The 16,807-nt window shown below is 29.7% G+C and overlaps 2 protein-coding genes across 2 annotated transcripts; both read right to left on the bottom strand.

Moving 5' to 3' along the window:
* Positions 1 to 343: 343 nt before the first annotated feature.
* LOC145752306 (calcium-independent phospholipase A2-gamma-like) lies at positions 344 to 4,846 on the bottom strand. Its single transcript, XM_082568569.1, has 10 exons — positions 3,865 to 4,846; positions 3,408 to 3,572; positions 3,054 to 3,208; positions 2,730 to 2,891; positions 2,342 to 2,457; positions 2,106 to 2,217; positions 1,896 to 2,025; positions 1,599 to 1,797; positions 1,441 to 1,509; positions 344 to 1,298 (listed from the first exon to the last, which is right to left on the bottom strand). The coding sequence occupies exons 1-10, from the start codon at positions 4,801 to 4,803 to the stop codon at positions 1,156 to 1,158; spliced, it is 2,190 nt and encodes a 729-aa protein (XP_082424695.1). The 5' UTR covers positions 4,804 to 4,846; the 3' UTR covers positions 344 to 1,155.
* An 832-nt stretch (positions 4,847 to 5,678) lies between these two features.
* On the bottom strand, positions 5,679 to 16,638 carry LOC145752106 (uncharacterized). The gene is made up of 29 exons (XM_082568321.1): positions 16,565 to 16,638; positions 16,185 to 16,341; positions 15,679 to 15,916; positions 15,430 to 15,606; positions 15,089 to 15,285; positions 14,824 to 14,951; positions 14,464 to 14,600; positions 14,160 to 14,339; positions 13,929 to 14,057; positions 13,146 to 13,347; positions 12,949 to 13,013; positions 12,613 to 12,748; positions 12,226 to 12,377; positions 11,787 to 11,979; positions 11,543 to 11,666; positions 11,119 to 11,331; positions 10,835 to 10,969; positions 10,539 to 10,677; positions 10,045 to 10,235; positions 9,664 to 9,802; positions 9,067 to 9,266; positions 8,640 to 8,803; positions 8,341 to 8,434; positions 7,931 to 8,111; positions 7,533 to 7,706; positions 7,245 to 7,423; positions 6,742 to 7,008; positions 6,430 to 6,547; positions 5,679 to 6,231 (listed from the first exon to the last, which is right to left on the bottom strand). Exons 1-29 carry the CDS (start codon positions 16,608 to 16,610, stop codon positions 6,130 to 6,132), a joined length of 4,557 nt encoding a protein of 1,518 aa, XP_082424447.1. The 5' UTR covers positions 16,611 to 16,638; the 3' UTR covers positions 5,679 to 6,129.
* Positions 16,639 to 16,807: the final 169 nt, after the last annotated feature.

Genomic DNA, 16,807 nt, shown 5'->3' on the forward strand with positions numbered 1-16,807 from the left:
GAACCATATTTTATTTATCAAATAAATCTAGTTTTTATTTAGTGTGGTGTAGTCAAAAATTTTTAAAGCAATCAGGATTTTTTATCATATTTGTATAAAGTTGCTATTAGTGTTAGAAAACTGATTTGTAAAGTTAAAAAAAAAATTGATAAATATAATCTCTATTAAACACATTTATGTAAATATAACACACATTTAAAAATAACAATATCAATCTGTATTTAATGCTGTACTAGTATTAAACACAATAATGTAACACAAAAACATAAAGGATACACAGTGTAAGAACAAATTAAAACAAATTTTGATTCAAACTAGTTCAAGAATTTTTAAAGCTGGGCAATTAGGTTTTTGGGTTACTATACAAAATTTCGTCTATTTAATATTACTTGAGTTATAAAGTTATACTAGAAAACATACAGCCATTACTACAAGTATACATTTAAAAAATCTTATTTTGTCTAAATTAGTAACATTCGTAGATGTTTTTTATCGAAAAAGGGCTGTAGTTTTATTAATCTTTAAGACAAAAATTAAAAAAAAACATTAAAAATGTAATTAATGTAATTGTTCAATAATAAAATGTATACCTTTAACATAAAATAACGATAATGTAAAGTCTAAAAATAAAACATTTAAAAAATATAAATATTTATCATATAATTGTGCAGTTATATCGGTAATAAACTGGCTAGTGAACTTGCGCTGTTATAGTACCAAAAATGTCATAGAATTTTACAACAAAATATACTAACTAACACATTTGAGGAAAATATATTAAAACAAACTTAAACTATAACTTTATCATTGCACAGATAAGAAAATTAGTAAAATAAATTATGAGTTAAAAGTTATAATACTATAAATTTACATTTATATTAAGGTTTAGAATATGATTTAAATGTTTAATATTTGTGGTGGAATAAATTTTTTGCATATGACTTTTGTAAACTTAAAGTAGATTTTTAGTAATTTGTATTTTATTTCTGTGATCTTTAGTCCTTGGTAAATTACATTCTTGTATTTAAATTCAATATTAACAATATTTAGTCAAATTTTTAAATCTCTTAAGCATTTTCAAAGTTTTAAAATTCCCTACAATATTTGAAGTCTTCAAATCTAAGCCTTGATTTCAAAATTGAACTTTTTAAAATTTCACAATGTCTCTTGCAGATTTTTGCCCATTAAAGTGTTTGCACAGGCCCGAAACTTATGGTCATTCAACTTAATGTAATCCTGACCATCTTTAACTAATATGTCCAACTTTTCATCTTCATAATCATCAAGTAATAATGGTTCTGTGCAAAAATTCAAAATGTTAGGTAACTTTTAAAATAAGTATAATTACAATATACAAAAATTTTAGTATCTTTTACTTATAGTAGCTTTGTTATAATGGATAACAATAAATAACCCATTTCATATTAAACTTAAACTTACCTTTAATAAAGGGATTAAATCTAAAATAAGTTCCTTGAGGTAACAGATCATACATAACAGTGTGGACCTCTGCAAATAAAAAATCAATATTAATTAATGTTATTATCAACTTCAATTCAAAAAAATGAATTTTTTAGGTTAAAAATGACCAACATTACCTGTAACACTTGTTGCACTATCCACAACTTTTAACAATTTGTCTTTTAAACCCAGGAACTCACTACTGGTAGGCCCAACAGTAGGTTCATATCTACCAGTGCCCACTGATACAACGCATTGTATAGGTGAGTTGGGCCACAATAATCTACATTCATTTAAGGCAACTCCTGCTGGGTTGTTGGTCAATAAACCACCATCCTATTATACACAAGTTGTAATTAAAAACATGGTTTAGGGTATAAATATTTAAACAATTTTTTAGATTAACAAATCAAAAAAGAGTTATTTTCACAAACCTGGTGAATGTTATTTCCTTTTTTAAATTCCTCAAAATATCCTGGAGCAGCTGAAGAAGCTCTTAAAGCTTCCCACACTGTTGCACGACATGTTCCTGGCCAATGAGTGTGTCTGGTGCCAGGTACAATGCTGTAACAATGAGAAACAATGGTTTAACAATGCCTTACAATGCATGATGTAACCATATGTATTACGGTTATACTTTTTACCTGTAATTTCTCCAAACAAATGGTTTAAGAACAAGTCTGTTGACTAAACATGACACAGCGCTACACTTTGGTACATTCTCATATGCTGCTGTTTCAATCATCAAGTCAGAACCTAAAATATGTAAAAGTAAAAAATTAATAATAAATATTCATTAGCAATCTATTGGTTATATACAAACAAACTTTAATAATGCAAAAAATGATTTTTGAATTTGCAAACAACATGGCTTCTTTACCAAAAGTAGTTTTCAGCATCTTTTGGTACATCTCGGTATCATAGTAAGCATGTGACATCATCAAGTTACTGGTGCCTGCTAATTTACTTTGATTGAATATTGATGAACCTAAATCCCTGTTAATGTAATAAAAAGATATTACTTGGAAACACATACTATAATGGTATTCATACATTCACTTTTAAAAAACCCTTTTTTGTTAATTAATGCAAAAGGGGTTGAGAAATAACACATATTGTTATGAAATACACAAAATAAACGGTATAGATTAAGAAATTATTAAACAGAAAAACCCGATTTCTAATCTGAATATAATTTGTAATATACCCTCCTTTATACCAATCATAAAAGTGTTTAAAAATGCTATTATAAATGCTTTTTAACAAACCTGTAAAATTTGCCGCATTCATGAATTGGCTTCTTTTTTAAACCAGTCATAAAAGCCAACAGTGCTCCTGTACTCACACCACAAATATAATCAAACATTTCATTGATTGGCTGCTCACATAATTCCACCAATTTCATTAAAATTTCAACCGATATTACCCCTCTGTAAAAAACAAAATACATTTTTATTTTAAAATACTGGTAAAGCAAGTAAACTCTGTAGGCCACAATAAAGCATAAATAAATGTTGGTCCAGTCTCTTGGTAATTTTTGGTCTTGTTCAAAACATAAAATTTCTAAAAAAACACAACAGCATTGTTTATACCTGCACCCCCCACCATCAATAGTTAGTATCCTAATTCCCTTTTGTTTGGGTGGATCAACAGCTCCTAACATTGCTAAAGTCATTCTAAGTTTGGGTACAACTTCATGATCATAAGTGGTTCTGTATAAATGCATAATGTCTTGAATCGCATTCTCCTGTTTATAAAAAAAATTTTAAGTTTTTTTAAATTAAGATGTTAAAGTAATAATGTAATTGGTACTGGTCAAAAGTTTATTGTTGTAGGAAATTTTCTATTTAATGATAAAATATTATGATATGTACTGCTTTAAGTAATGTTATAGAATATCCAAAATAAATATTCTATGCAGAGGATTGTAATATTTTGTATTCTACCTTTACAGCAGTAATCCTTGTGTCAGGAAATCGTAACAAGTGATCACTCAGTTCATCAACTCTTTGTGATATTGTAAGAAAACTATTTGAATCCCTGATACACTGAATCAAGTATCTTGTCCGATTGTTGATGCTTACTCTTTGTACTAATTCATCCCTCTCAGCCTAAAACATCCCATTTTTTTAACTTAGTAGTTACAAAATTAAAGTGTCAACAACTTATGTTTAAGTTAAAGCCAATTTTTTTATCATTATTTGAGTAATTTCTTTTATCAACAGTCATAACACATAGAAGTAAATGTTATTAGTATATACGAATCATATTATTTACAACTGGGCAGGCTATTCATTCTATCCTACACGCTAGAATATAGAAAACTATAATAAATCATAGTTACTATTAACGGCATAGGTTAACGAGTTAATATTAAAAAATTATTTTAACAACATTTTTTACCCGTATTCTCGAAGTTTCTTTTGCAATTTTCTTAGTGTTTTTATCAACTGAAATTTCTTTATTACTTTGTGAGCCAAAAGCATAAGGGATATAAGTAAACAAAGTTTCAAGTAGCGACTTTGGTGGTTCTTCTTTTTCGTCGATGTCAGCATTTTTCTCTTCTATAACTTTGACACTTTTTTCATTTTTGGCTTGAGTTTTTGCTGTTGATATTTTCGATGTTTGAGCGAGAAAGTTAAAAATATTATTTACCGGATTTTCTACTATCTTATAAATTGATGTAAACACCGTATGATTTGCTAAATCTTCATCACTTTTAGAGGTAATTTCAGTAACCTGTAGTTCATTGTCTTTTTTATTTAAAACCTCATTTTTAATCATCGATGGTCTTGCTTTTGCAGATTTTAAAATAAATTGTTTTTTAGATAATTTTGGTTTAGTTTTTAAATTCAAACTTGTTGTTAAAATTTGTATGTCAGTTGCTGTGTTAGTTTGGGTGTCTTTTTTGTTATAATTATCTGGTGTGTAGAAGTCAATATTGCTTTGTTTTTTGGCATCTAAAAATCCTGTTTTTGGATGGAATTCTGAATTTGAGGTTCTTAACGATATAACAGCATTTTGTGCCGATGAAATGTAATCCATAAATACTCCACTCCATGTCTGTTTATTAACAAAACTTCCAATCATAAAAGAACGAGATGATAAACATTTCTTACACTTGTTTTGGAAGGATTTTTTAACATTTCTCTGACTTTTTAACACATGGTAATTTCTTTTTTGATCTAAATACCTTGCTTCGTGTGTGAATATAGGATTAGTATTTGTAGAGTTAGTTGAATCTGAGTTGTACCAAGAGTTTGTACAGGTACATAGCTTTTTCGAATAAGCTTGGCGTAGTTGAAGTGGTAAGGCAGGTTGGACAAGTAAAACATAAACCATATTTTAACTATAAGGCAGTCAGTATTTAAAAAAAAAATAATGCTGTCTTTGGTATAAAATATTACTGTTAAAATACTTATTAAGTTATTAACATTTACTATTTTTAACATAAAATGTTTTAAATACTATCTGACTATAGACGTAAGACGTTCTTGTTTATAGTTTAGTTAACATAAATTTACTAATAAGCCGACACAAAACGTTATACAACATCTGTTTACTTAAAAAAACTTTAAAATAGGCTTAAAGATTAAGATTCCCCGTACTGTCTAATTAAAGAAAATTTTTAGCCTTCTCTTTTATAAGCTAGGTTGAGCCCACAAACTAGAACCAATAACATTTAACCTCAACTATACACAACCATTCGATAACTTGTATGTCTGGGAGAGGCGTTTTCAACCAATCACAGAAGGCAAAAATCAGCTGATCAATGGTCATATCAAAGACTTGATAATGTAAACAAACGTAAATATTTCAGTAGACACTTTTTTAAAATATTTTTCGTACGTTTTGCCAAAATTTAATTGCTTAATTACATAAATAACTTTAAAAAAAATTCACATATATACATTATATTTTTTTAATAAAAATAACTTAATAAATTTATAGTTTAGAAGTATATTGAATAAAACATTACTAAAAAGTTTTTACTAACTTTGACACCCAGAAGTTACTAAAGGTCATTTAATAGAGGTTACTGACGGTTAAATATCGTCATCGAGTATTATATTAAATCCTGACAAATAAGCTGCTAACCCTTCTACACTAACCTTATTATTAGCTTCACGTGATTTTTGATTATAAACGAAATAATAAACAACATATTAATATTCATGTAACTTTATTACGTTATGTAATAGCATTTCCTTTATTAATACACAGAAAGACGAAATTTGAAACCATTTGTAGTTTTAAAATTATACCGTTGAATTTTAGAAAATATTGCATTTGAAAACAATCAACCGAGTAACTATTTTCATTTATCTAAAATATACAATACGAAGATTACTGCATAATAAAAAAAACTAAATATCATACGGTAAGAGTATACATAACTGCAATTATAATATTTTTTTGTAAATATTCTTAGTACATAGCAAATTTGTATCGTCCATTTATAATAGGCATTTACAGTGCTATAAGAATAGAATTTGGTTACAATTTAAAAAATATTATCCTTTTTTAATAACAGCTTATGTTTGTGAATTGTTCACAAATGTTATTTAATATCACAATTTTTAATAAATGAGAATATATTCAAGCTTGCTATAAAGAGTTTATTTAATTTTCTTTGGTTACAAACTTCTGTACAACTTTCAAAACCACTTATTCAAAACTCAACGCAGATTCAATGCAGTACAAACTTCTAAATCTCCTACCAACATAACCCTTATCCTCCCAATTGTCATCGCTTGTTGCCGCTTCAATCTGAAATTAATATGTTTAAATATTTAAAGCAAAAAACGTTAAGGAATACTGAACATAAAATTTAGCCTAAGTCCCACAGAGGTATAGTTTGACTAAAGCCAATTTTATAGTGTTAGCACGGCCTTAAGTTGTGCTCAAAAACATATTTAAATACTCTGAAACTAAAAAAATAAATTAGGTATGGTATAGCCTACGTACATTGTTTTGGTTGACAAAATAACTGTTGTAACGAGTCAGGTCAGAACTGTACAAATAACAACCAGCATTTCGAAGAGTAAATGTCACAAAATAATCACGTCCTGGAGCTGGCTTTACACTGAAAAAGGAACACAACATTAGATAAAGAAAGTGTAAAAGTAAAAAGCTCAAAATAAATAAATCATAATTAAAAGGGGGTAATATACGTGAATAGTAAATTGGTATTAACCTAAGCCAAGTTAAGCATAAATTTTATTCATTAATAAAATTTAATTAAAGTTAATATAATCTAAAACAGAAAAATTTACTTACGCGAGAACAATTTCGTCACTGACAGTTTGTGGTCTCGTTGGATCCACCCTTGCTGTATCCTGACCATTAAACAACACCTGGACGTTAAACCTTGAGTCCACGTTCAGTGTATTTTCACTTCTCAGCGCCATTTTGACATTGTAGATCGAGTAACTCTCCCCATCGCTTCTACTCTTAAAGGTCAACCTGATACGATTTGTTCCCATTCCACGGAAGTCAGTGTCGTCCAATAAAACTCGTATACGTCTGTCAGTTATTCTACTGGAACTGTATAAAACATTGAATATTTAGAGAAAAGCGTTATTATGAACCTGCTGTATCATTGATATAGTTAAATGTCAAGTTTAAATATGCAAAGGTTAAGACACTTTCTAGTGCTTTTATTTTTGTTTTTTTTACAAACGTACTTGAAATGTTTAGGTTTGTGTAAGGTTTGTGCCTTAGTTTTTTATATAATGCCTATGTATGCACTTTACTTTAACTTCTGCATAAAGTAAACTAACCTGTAAATACCCCTGCCATCTGGGGGAGAAATGGAAAACGGGGCCCAAACAACAACAGGTTGTGTTGGTGTAGGTGGGCGAACTGGGGGCCCGGGTTTTTGAAAGTCGTAGTCGTTTTGAATAACAAATTTCGAGAACGTGAAGTTGGTTAAGTTGGCTTCAGCTTCAGTTATGGTTGCCTTAAAAAGTTAATAAATAACAAATTGATAATTTAAAAAAAACTTTTGTTAAATGCAAAATATTTTATAATTTACTAGACGTTATAAATTTAATCTAAAACTTAATTACCAGATTGCCATTAAGTGTAATAGGGGTGCTAAACGGGTATCCCATCGTCCGTTTGTCAGGATAAACTTGGTCCATGGTTCCACAATAACTCATGCTACCACAAGCAGCTGTTCTTGTAATCATGTCTAAGGTATTGTCGGATATAATGCAAGATAATACCCAATTTTCACCATCCTTTATGAAAATTTGATTAAATACAATGTTAAGAAAGTGACATACAGTTGAATGTAGTTTAAAACAGTAACGTACACTTAGAAATAATGAAATTAAAAATATTGTTTAGGGCATATTTATTTAATAACTATTTAAAAATGTTACATGCAAAATATCATCAATAAATAATTAACCAATTAAATCTCAATAAGTTATTTTTACAGAAATTTTTAACTCTGGCTTACCCTTTCACCACGTGGCAACATCATATCATAAGGCCATCCACATTCGCAATTTCCTTCAACAGATTCTGTGAAAGAATTTTTAAGTTCAGTGCTGTCAGCTGAAGCATCGTGAGTTCTTTTAATTACTGATGCTTCGATGTCCTTTCTTTCCACCACTATGTGATCATTATCGGATTTCATACTAAATCAAAACGGTTCATTTTTTTTAATTGCAGCAATTTTGTTAATATTGATGTGGTTACATTTTTAAAATAATTTTTTTATATGTTTTTGATGACAAAATTAAAATCAATAAAAGAACAGTTTCTATAAGCAGTATTTTTAAAACATATTAATAAAAATATCAAGTTAATTAATTTCTTTTGATATTTTGTGATAGTCCCATGATACATTTCGTTATTACAACTTACACATGAACAAATTTGTCCATTTCGATCCACTTCCTTCTATTGTTAACATGTCGTTCCTGACAGATAAACAACCGAATTGTCATTGCAATGTCGCCTAAAAAATTCAAAAGTTACGTTAGTTTACTATATAGAATATTTTAGCAAATAAATACTGGACAACAACACATGAGGTGCTGAATTTAATTCTAGCTTGATCACGGGATCAATAACACCATCTTTTGCCAAAGTTACAAAAAAAACGTAATGATTGAGTGGTTATTCATATTTAAAATGGTAATCGCAACTTGAGACAAATATACCTTGAACATTGGGTTTTCTTCGCACTCTAATATGGTAAGTGAACTGATCATGTTCAAGCCTGTTATCCCACTCAAACTGGAACGAGTCTTTATCCAAGGGAACTAATGTTGTCTTGATATTGTCACTCTTGAATCCAGTGTTCTTCCAGTTAGATCCAGTCCAGCTACAGGATTTAATAAAAATATTTGTGTAAAAACATATTTCGTATATTGAAAAAGTAGAATCGTATTTTTAAAAGTGATGTAAAATGTAATGATTTTTTTTTTTTTTTTTTTGTTTAATAGGATAATACCAACAACCATTTAAAGTGTATGTAAATAGAAATAATTATATTATGTAAGGTATTAAATACATTTAAATAATAACATTATATAGTCCTATAGAGTAAAATATTTAGTTAAATATTTAAAAGTAACATTATCTTACTCTTTAAATCCGTCTGGCTGTTTTCTACCCCCAGCAATAATCACATCACTTGACTCAACAATTACTCCAGGAGCATCTTCAGCAATTTCCGTCAGAACTTTGTTGTTCCAAAATTGAAACAAGTTATCAACCCTCTTATGCCAGCGAAAGAAAATCGGATCACGAACTGCAGTTACTGTGGATCCCATGTAAGAAGTCAACTAAAAATAAAAATTTGTTAGCTTTTTAATTTGAAAAATTTTTAAATGTTGACATTTGAAAAAATCAATCGCCGGCCCCAACGACTGCACTTTAATTGTTATTAAATGTAATAAAGCTTTTGTAATAATTAAGCTCCTTTATATATAAATTTCTGTAAAACATTATTTTTCAGATTTTCGTAAAGATTTTAAACTTTTATAAAGTTTTTGCCCCTTTTTTTTATAAATGTGTCTTAAATTAAATAAAAAACACAAATTTAAAAATTTAGCATTTATTTACATAGAACAAAAGTTTATATTAAAATATATCTTAAGCAATTTTTAAATTGCTTACAAACAAAAAATGATTTCTAAGAAAAAAATTAAAATTCGAAAATAAATATTTCTTCAAACCTACCCATCGTGGTATTCCTGCAAGTCTTACAAAAGCCATGTGCCCTGAGTTATGCATTGAGCCATAATATCTTTGGTATTGCCTTGACGAGGCTTCAATAATATGTCCTGCTAAGTTCGAAGTGATTGCTGGGTCTTCAGTTCTGACAGAAATAAAAAGTAATTAATTTTTTTAGGCTGTAACAAATAATAATTTAAAAGAGTGGTAGTCTACTAAGCAAAGCATAAACTTTTTTTTATGAAGTAAGTCATATTTTGAGTACGTTGTGAACTTTATATGTTAAATTAATATTTAGGCCGGTAAGGGTTATTTGAGGCAAAAAAGGGCAAAAACAAGATTAACATTAAAACCCAACAGAACAAATCAATAAAAACAAATTTTTACTGGGCCCCAGTTCTTGGCAGTGTTCCCCGTTGAAATGCTTCCAGAACAGATTCCTCGTTTCCTTTGATACTTCGTGCCAAATTCTCGTCCCAGCGTTGGTTGGGTGGTCGAGGTGCGAAGTTGGTGAACGCCGTGTGGAATTCCAAACCAGCATTGAAACCATCCGGTTCGACCTCGTCATACTCGTAGGGCTAAAAACAACAATTAATTTAGTTTTGAGTCTGAAAAAAAGTTTATTTAATGAGCCTAAGTTTTAGATCTCAAATAAATTGTAAAACAAACACATAGGATTTTTAAACTAATAAACTAGTTTGTACTTATAAATTAACTTACTTCTATTTAACCCAATAATACTAAGCGAAAAATGGTTTATGTAATCAAACAAAATTGACCAAGACACCAATATTTTGTACAAAAAGATGGAAGAATTCCCTAAAATTTAAAATTCCCTAAAATGAAAATACATAAAACTCATAAATTGAAAGCAATCTTACCCTGACTGTGTCCAAACCCCAGGATTCTCTCTCAGCGTCGTAACGAGCAAGTAACTGGGCGTGCATGTAACCAAACAACTCACCCTGACGTTTGGTTTGCGCAAAGTCGAAGCCACCACCATAAATCGCATGCCAATGCCTACACAAACAGAAATTATTTTTTTAAACTTATTAACACTTACATTTAAAGCAATGTTAACGTTTAATACCTAGACAACAGCTTGTATTTTTTTGGTTTAAGCTATACTTAAGTAAAATGTGCTAAAAATCTTACAACCTAATAGCCAACATCTGACCTGTGATGATGATTAAATTCCCCGTTACATCTCCAGTAATTCATCCAAACTTCTTGCGGCGTTCCCTTTCTCACTGTCGTGACAATTGCCGCATTTGTCAGATATTCGCGATCCATTTTAAGCGGGTTTGGGTAACTTAATATAGAAAGTGAAATATATTATAATCTTTACATTAATAAATTCAACTTTGATACTTGTATACATTTTAAGTTGTAATAATTAGTATAAAACCTTAAGTTGTAACAACAGCCTATTTATATCTATTAAATGTTAATTAAACTAACGTGATATGAAGTTTCTTTGCAAGTTTGCTGTGCACCAAATAACACTCAAAAGTGAACTGGAACAACAAGTAATTGACTTCCATGCTTTGCTGTTTGGCTTCGATGTAGTCCAACACTGCACCAAAGTCGTTGGTATCTTCCTCAATGCTTTGAAGTTGTTCCACAAACTTGCTTACTTTGCCACGGTGATCATCATCAAAAGTGTTGAAAGGCCTGTACAAATATATATATAAATTGAAAATGTTTTACAAGTAAAAATTTTAAACCGTAAAAAAAATTTTAAACCGTTTTTAAATTGAAAGAGCATAACTATTTAGCCATCGCAGCTGTTCACAAATTAAGAGTCAAAAAATCAAGAATATTGTATTTTTTCTAAAAGTATGGATGCTAAAAAACATAAGATAATCAAAAATTGAATCCTCACATTCCAAGCCCAATTCCAGATTGCTCCTCTGTTCCCAATTCCACCTTCTCCTTCGGTGTCCAGTACATAATATTGCTTACTCGTTCTTGGTAAGATTTCAACAATTCCTCCCTGCTTTGCGTTTCTATAAGAAAAAAAAAATAAAGGTAAGCAATTGAAACGTTGTCCTAATATAACAAAATTGTTTATCTTTATTTTGGTTTTAAAACAATAACCTTTAATTTAAAATAACATTAATATTTACTTGGTAAAGCAATTTCCTTCCATTTCTTGGCAACACTTTTAACAAAATCGTATTTTGCATTTCTGTCAATAAGATCAGCAACTAATTGATTAAACTCAATTTGAGCTTGACCCAAATCGTTTTCCTTGAGCAAGATGCTTCTTTCAAGAATTAAACTTGCATACGATTGGTTCTCAGCCGGAGTATTGCCATACTAAAACAAATAAAATAAATGTTTTCTTAACTTGTAAGTATTTAAGTTCATTAACAGTGTTGCAACTATCAAGTGTAATAAAAAATTAACTTTAGGTCAAAATATTCATAACTGGCAAAGAAATTTAAAAAAAACTATCCAATAAATTTAAATCAAATATAAGCTATAAAGTCGATAGGCTACAAAGTCTGTTTACATTAAGAAACAATAAATTTTAAACATCTTTAATAACATTTTTAAACGTACATTAGAGTGAAAGTATTCCACTAAGTCAGCTGTGTCTTTGCACAACTGTTCAGGTGTTTTGTACCCAGGCACAGACGAAACTTTCTTTCCCTTTCTTTTCTTGCGTGTAGCCCTTCCAGCTGCAATAAGCTTTACACTTGACTTGCTTAAACCTAAAAATAATATAAAACTTAAATAAAAAGGCAAAAAATAACATAATATTTTGTATAATAGAAGATTAGAATTACATTTATAAACAATTTAATCAATAAATTAATATTTTTATTCACAAAATATACTGATTTTGCGCTTGTTAAACAAATGCAATGGAAAAATAATATTATAAAATTCCTTTTTTGAAATTAATATTAAAAAATATATGCTTTCTTTAAAACATTAATTAAATACCTTTCAATAATCGAAGCAGTGCTTGGATTCTCTTTGCTTTTATCTCAGCAGGTTTCTTTACTTGTTTGTCCCAATATTCAACAACTCTTTTCCTTGTTTCACAAACATTACCTTCCAATTCTGCTGAAATTCTCACCTAATAGGATATATTTATAAATATTAAACTTTAGACACATTTTAATTACATATTAAAATTTCTATTGACCGTGGTATATTGTTTTTAATAATCTCACGTAAAATATACAATGTGTAATATATTGATAACAGGTATTTTGTAAATTTTTCTTTAAATGTGCTCAAGAATAATTTTTAACTTAACTATTACATCACACTTACATCAGTCTTTGTGATGTCATCATCGTCATCATCTGTGTCTTCGCCAACAACAACGTTTACACTTTCTAAAATAAAATATTAAATAAATTTAAATAACAATAACTTTCACTAAATTGTTCAAAAATTTGTAAAAAAAATTTTTTCGAAATGTTTAATTTGGAAATTCTTCAAAAATCTTATAACTTTCAAGTTCTTACTTGATGTTGCCCTTAATCCAGCTCCTTCATAACTTGCTTCTATCTTGTACGTGCCAATCTTCTCAAACAACCCCCCATTACTGCATTGTATAAGTGGGACAACTTCACTGTACGTATCAGGGTTTACTGAACTTCCAGCAATACCAAGAATAAGGTATTTGCGAGTTGGGGCGTCGATTCCACCAGCAAAAGGTTTTACAATCTGTTGAAGTAAATAAAACTAGTAAGAATGTGCTATGATTAAATTATTACACGATCGGGTTTTACAAAGTACATATTTAAAGTAAAATTAAATAAAAATATAATAAACAATTAAAAAAATGTATTACTAAACGTTCTGTTCTAATATAATAAGTTCACATCAAAATTACGCTAACAAACCTTCTAAAATCGCAAAAACTAAAATATTTGAATATAAAATGCACACCAAGGCACGTACTACAAATCTTTTTGCTTTGTGATTGATATTCTCGGTTTAAAATTGAGATGTTGCGTGACTTAACAAAAGACCTGGTCTAGACTATTTTGATAGGCTTTCAAAGTTACATAACTAAACTTATTTGCCCCGTAGAAGGGTTTAACCAGTTCAAGTTACTTAAAACAAAAATTGGATTGTATGTTGTAAAGTATATTAAGAGATACTGTAAATTGAAAATATTAAACAAATCTGCATTGACAATTGTTTGTTTCTTTTGCTCAATTTCTGTAATAATTACATTCGTTAACTTTAAAAATTTAATTTATGTATCTTAATTATTCAGTTTTGTAAAAAGCCTAAATTACCTTAATTTGTCCAAGAGGGTTGGTAACATATACGTTCAAATTCCCTTCACCCGGAACCAACCCAGGTTCAATCTTGCACGGAAGTTTTCCAACATTTTTCAACGTTGCCTCAAACTCAACAATATCACCCTGAATGAGAGAAAATTTATTTAAAAATAAGAAAAAAATTTGGTGAATTGTACAAGCAACACCAAACTTAAAAACACAGCAGATAAATATAAACTATTTTACCTTTGAGTAAGGTTGAGGGCGAACTTTGATGTCAAACTTAAGCTTTCTCCCTGGCGTCACCTTCTGTTGGTTGTCTTCCTCTTCGTCATCACTATCACCAGTGGATGGCGCTACAGATTTTGGTCCGGATGAGTATTGGTAATCTGTGCCCGACTCCTTCTTGTAAGTGTTCTTAAACAACTAAAAAAAAATTTGTTATTTAAAATAAATTTCTCAAATAGTGCTTAAACTAAAGTTAACTTATTTTCACAATTATATTGTAAAACTTTTTCAATTAAATTCTATTTTAAATAAAATAATTTACATTATCAGGTTGATGCCTTAGAATAATGAGCTCATTGTCACTGAAATTATATCGAAAGTTTTTGTAAAACATTCCCTCTCCGTTGCTCTCATTATATTTCCACGCATAATTCATCCAAGATAATGAGTTTATGTTACCTAATTTGTAAATATAAAAATTATAGCAAAAAACTAAAAGCTAAAAGTTCAGTATGTTATTTAAAATAAAAAAATGATTCAATTGGGAAGGGCGTGCTGTTATGACGTGTTTTGAGCTATCCGTAAACGCCGGGCTCAAGGGCGAATAGTGTGACGTTGGTGCGGCCCAAACCCGAAACCTTTCGGCTCGTAGTCGGATTTTTTTTACTTTTAAATGTTTTACCTTCTTCAAAAGGATGAACAAGACCAAGGGTATGCCCACACTCATGCGCCAGATAGTGAAGAAACCTTCGAGTTGCCTGTGCTCTAACTTTAGGACAAGAGCTTTTCATCCCGTCAAACGATGTATGACTAAAAATATTTATTTGTTACTTAGAAAAACATAAATTCTACCCTTTGAAGTAAAAGGGTATCATGCATTATAAGAAATAAGTGTTAACCAAGCTTCTTAAACATGAATATACCGTTTTCTTATTAACTAAACTTACTCAGCAAACAATCCAAAACCTTTCTTTCCCTCATAGTCGAACGAGTACCCCATATATCTAGGATCTGGGGGTTTGTTGGCCATCAGACACCAAATACTCTGGTCCACATCTTTAACAACTTCTTCATCAAAGTAATCTTTCATCAGCTCGAACATGTCGCCCTTGCTCCAAGGAGTGTTCTTAGTTGGATCTTCAACCTAAAGAATAATTTCAAAGTTTAAGTAATCTATACCTTAAAATAGTCATTGTATTAACCAAAAAACAATTTATTTGTTAAAAAAATTATAAAATTTAAAAGTTATTAATAAATAGATATTGTTTTAAGTAACTTTAAATTATACCTTTTCCGAGTTATTGGGGTCGTAATGCAATTTCAAACCAGCGTCCTCAAACACGGAAAAAAGATCCAATTTACGGATCCGGTATTTTTCTGGAAGGCCCTTGTAATTTTTGAGCTCGATTATCGGCCAATGTCGCTCGGTGACGTAATCAATATCAATAGTGACATCACGGAAATGCTATTATCAGAAAAATAAGTAACTTAAAAAAAGATCCCTAAATTAATATTAATCAAGTCGTGGTAAACTTACAGTGCTCAGACGCGGAACGTTCTTAAACGTCACTGACGTGCTTTCGATATGAATTCTGACGTCACAGTAAAATTTCCCGCGCGATCTTCGGCACGTGACACAGACGTCACCTTCTCGCGACCCGCCGTCGCTAAGCGTTACATGGATCGGAGCATTCACGATTATGAGGTCATTATCGTGTCTAATCTCGACGCAGCCTTTTTGGGATCGGAAGTAGGCGGCAGTTGATCGCCCACTCCTTTCAAAATAAATATCGAGATTATTTTTAAGTTTAAGAATGTTGTGATATTTAATTTAAACTTGTGTGGGATTTTAACACTGTTTATATATCAAAAGTTACTGACTTTGTACATGACTGTACATAAGTTTATAACTTGTAAATTAAGAGTTATAAACCTAACACGAACTTGGTTACATAGTTGTTGTTAACCATTGTAGTTCAAACTAAGTGTTTCTTTTTACTTAAAGCCTAACTCTAATTAAATGTAAAATAAAAATCTACTTACCACATTGTCTTGGCCTTTGTCTTGACAGTGCCACTCACAAAATCAACTGAACGTTGAAAAGCATTTGGTCTATCAACATCGATTTTGATTTCCAGCCTGTATTCGTTCGACAGTTTGTCGGTGTCGTACAATCCGCTGCATGATGCATGAAAGTCCACTTAAAAAAAATCAGCTTGGTAATAATAAAAATTAATTTTTGTTGGTAAAATTTGGAATTAAAATTGTGTTATAAAAGGTTGTGCTTTTATTCAAAAAAACATCTTAACAACTAAATAAAAACAGTTAAATCTAAATTTGCAAACTGTATCGCAATTTTCAAGTTTTTAGTCTACCTTAAAATTAAAATACCCAAAATAGTCACAAAATATAACTGTTCTTACCGTTCGAATCTTCATTCACAACTTTTGTTCCTGGATATTCAGTCATTTTTTTCTACTAACTAATTAACAAGACTAGAAAAAACGTAAAAAAGTAAAAACTTTTGTTTTTTAAGGTATATTTGCTTATTTTTACAAAAAAAAACTAAAAGCGTTGTCAAATTCTATATTAATTCTTGTTCCACAATTTTTTAAATTTATAACTCAACTATTTTCTATTCTGCATTTTAAACCTTACATTTCGTA

Source organism: Corella eumyota, chromosome 5 (genome assembly GCF_963082875.1).
Source record: "Corella eumyota chromosome 5, kaCorEumy4.1, whole genome shotgun sequence".
NCBI classification, from domain to species: domain Eukaryota; kingdom Metazoa; phylum Chordata; class Ascidiacea; order Phlebobranchia; family Corellidae; genus Corella; species Corella eumyota.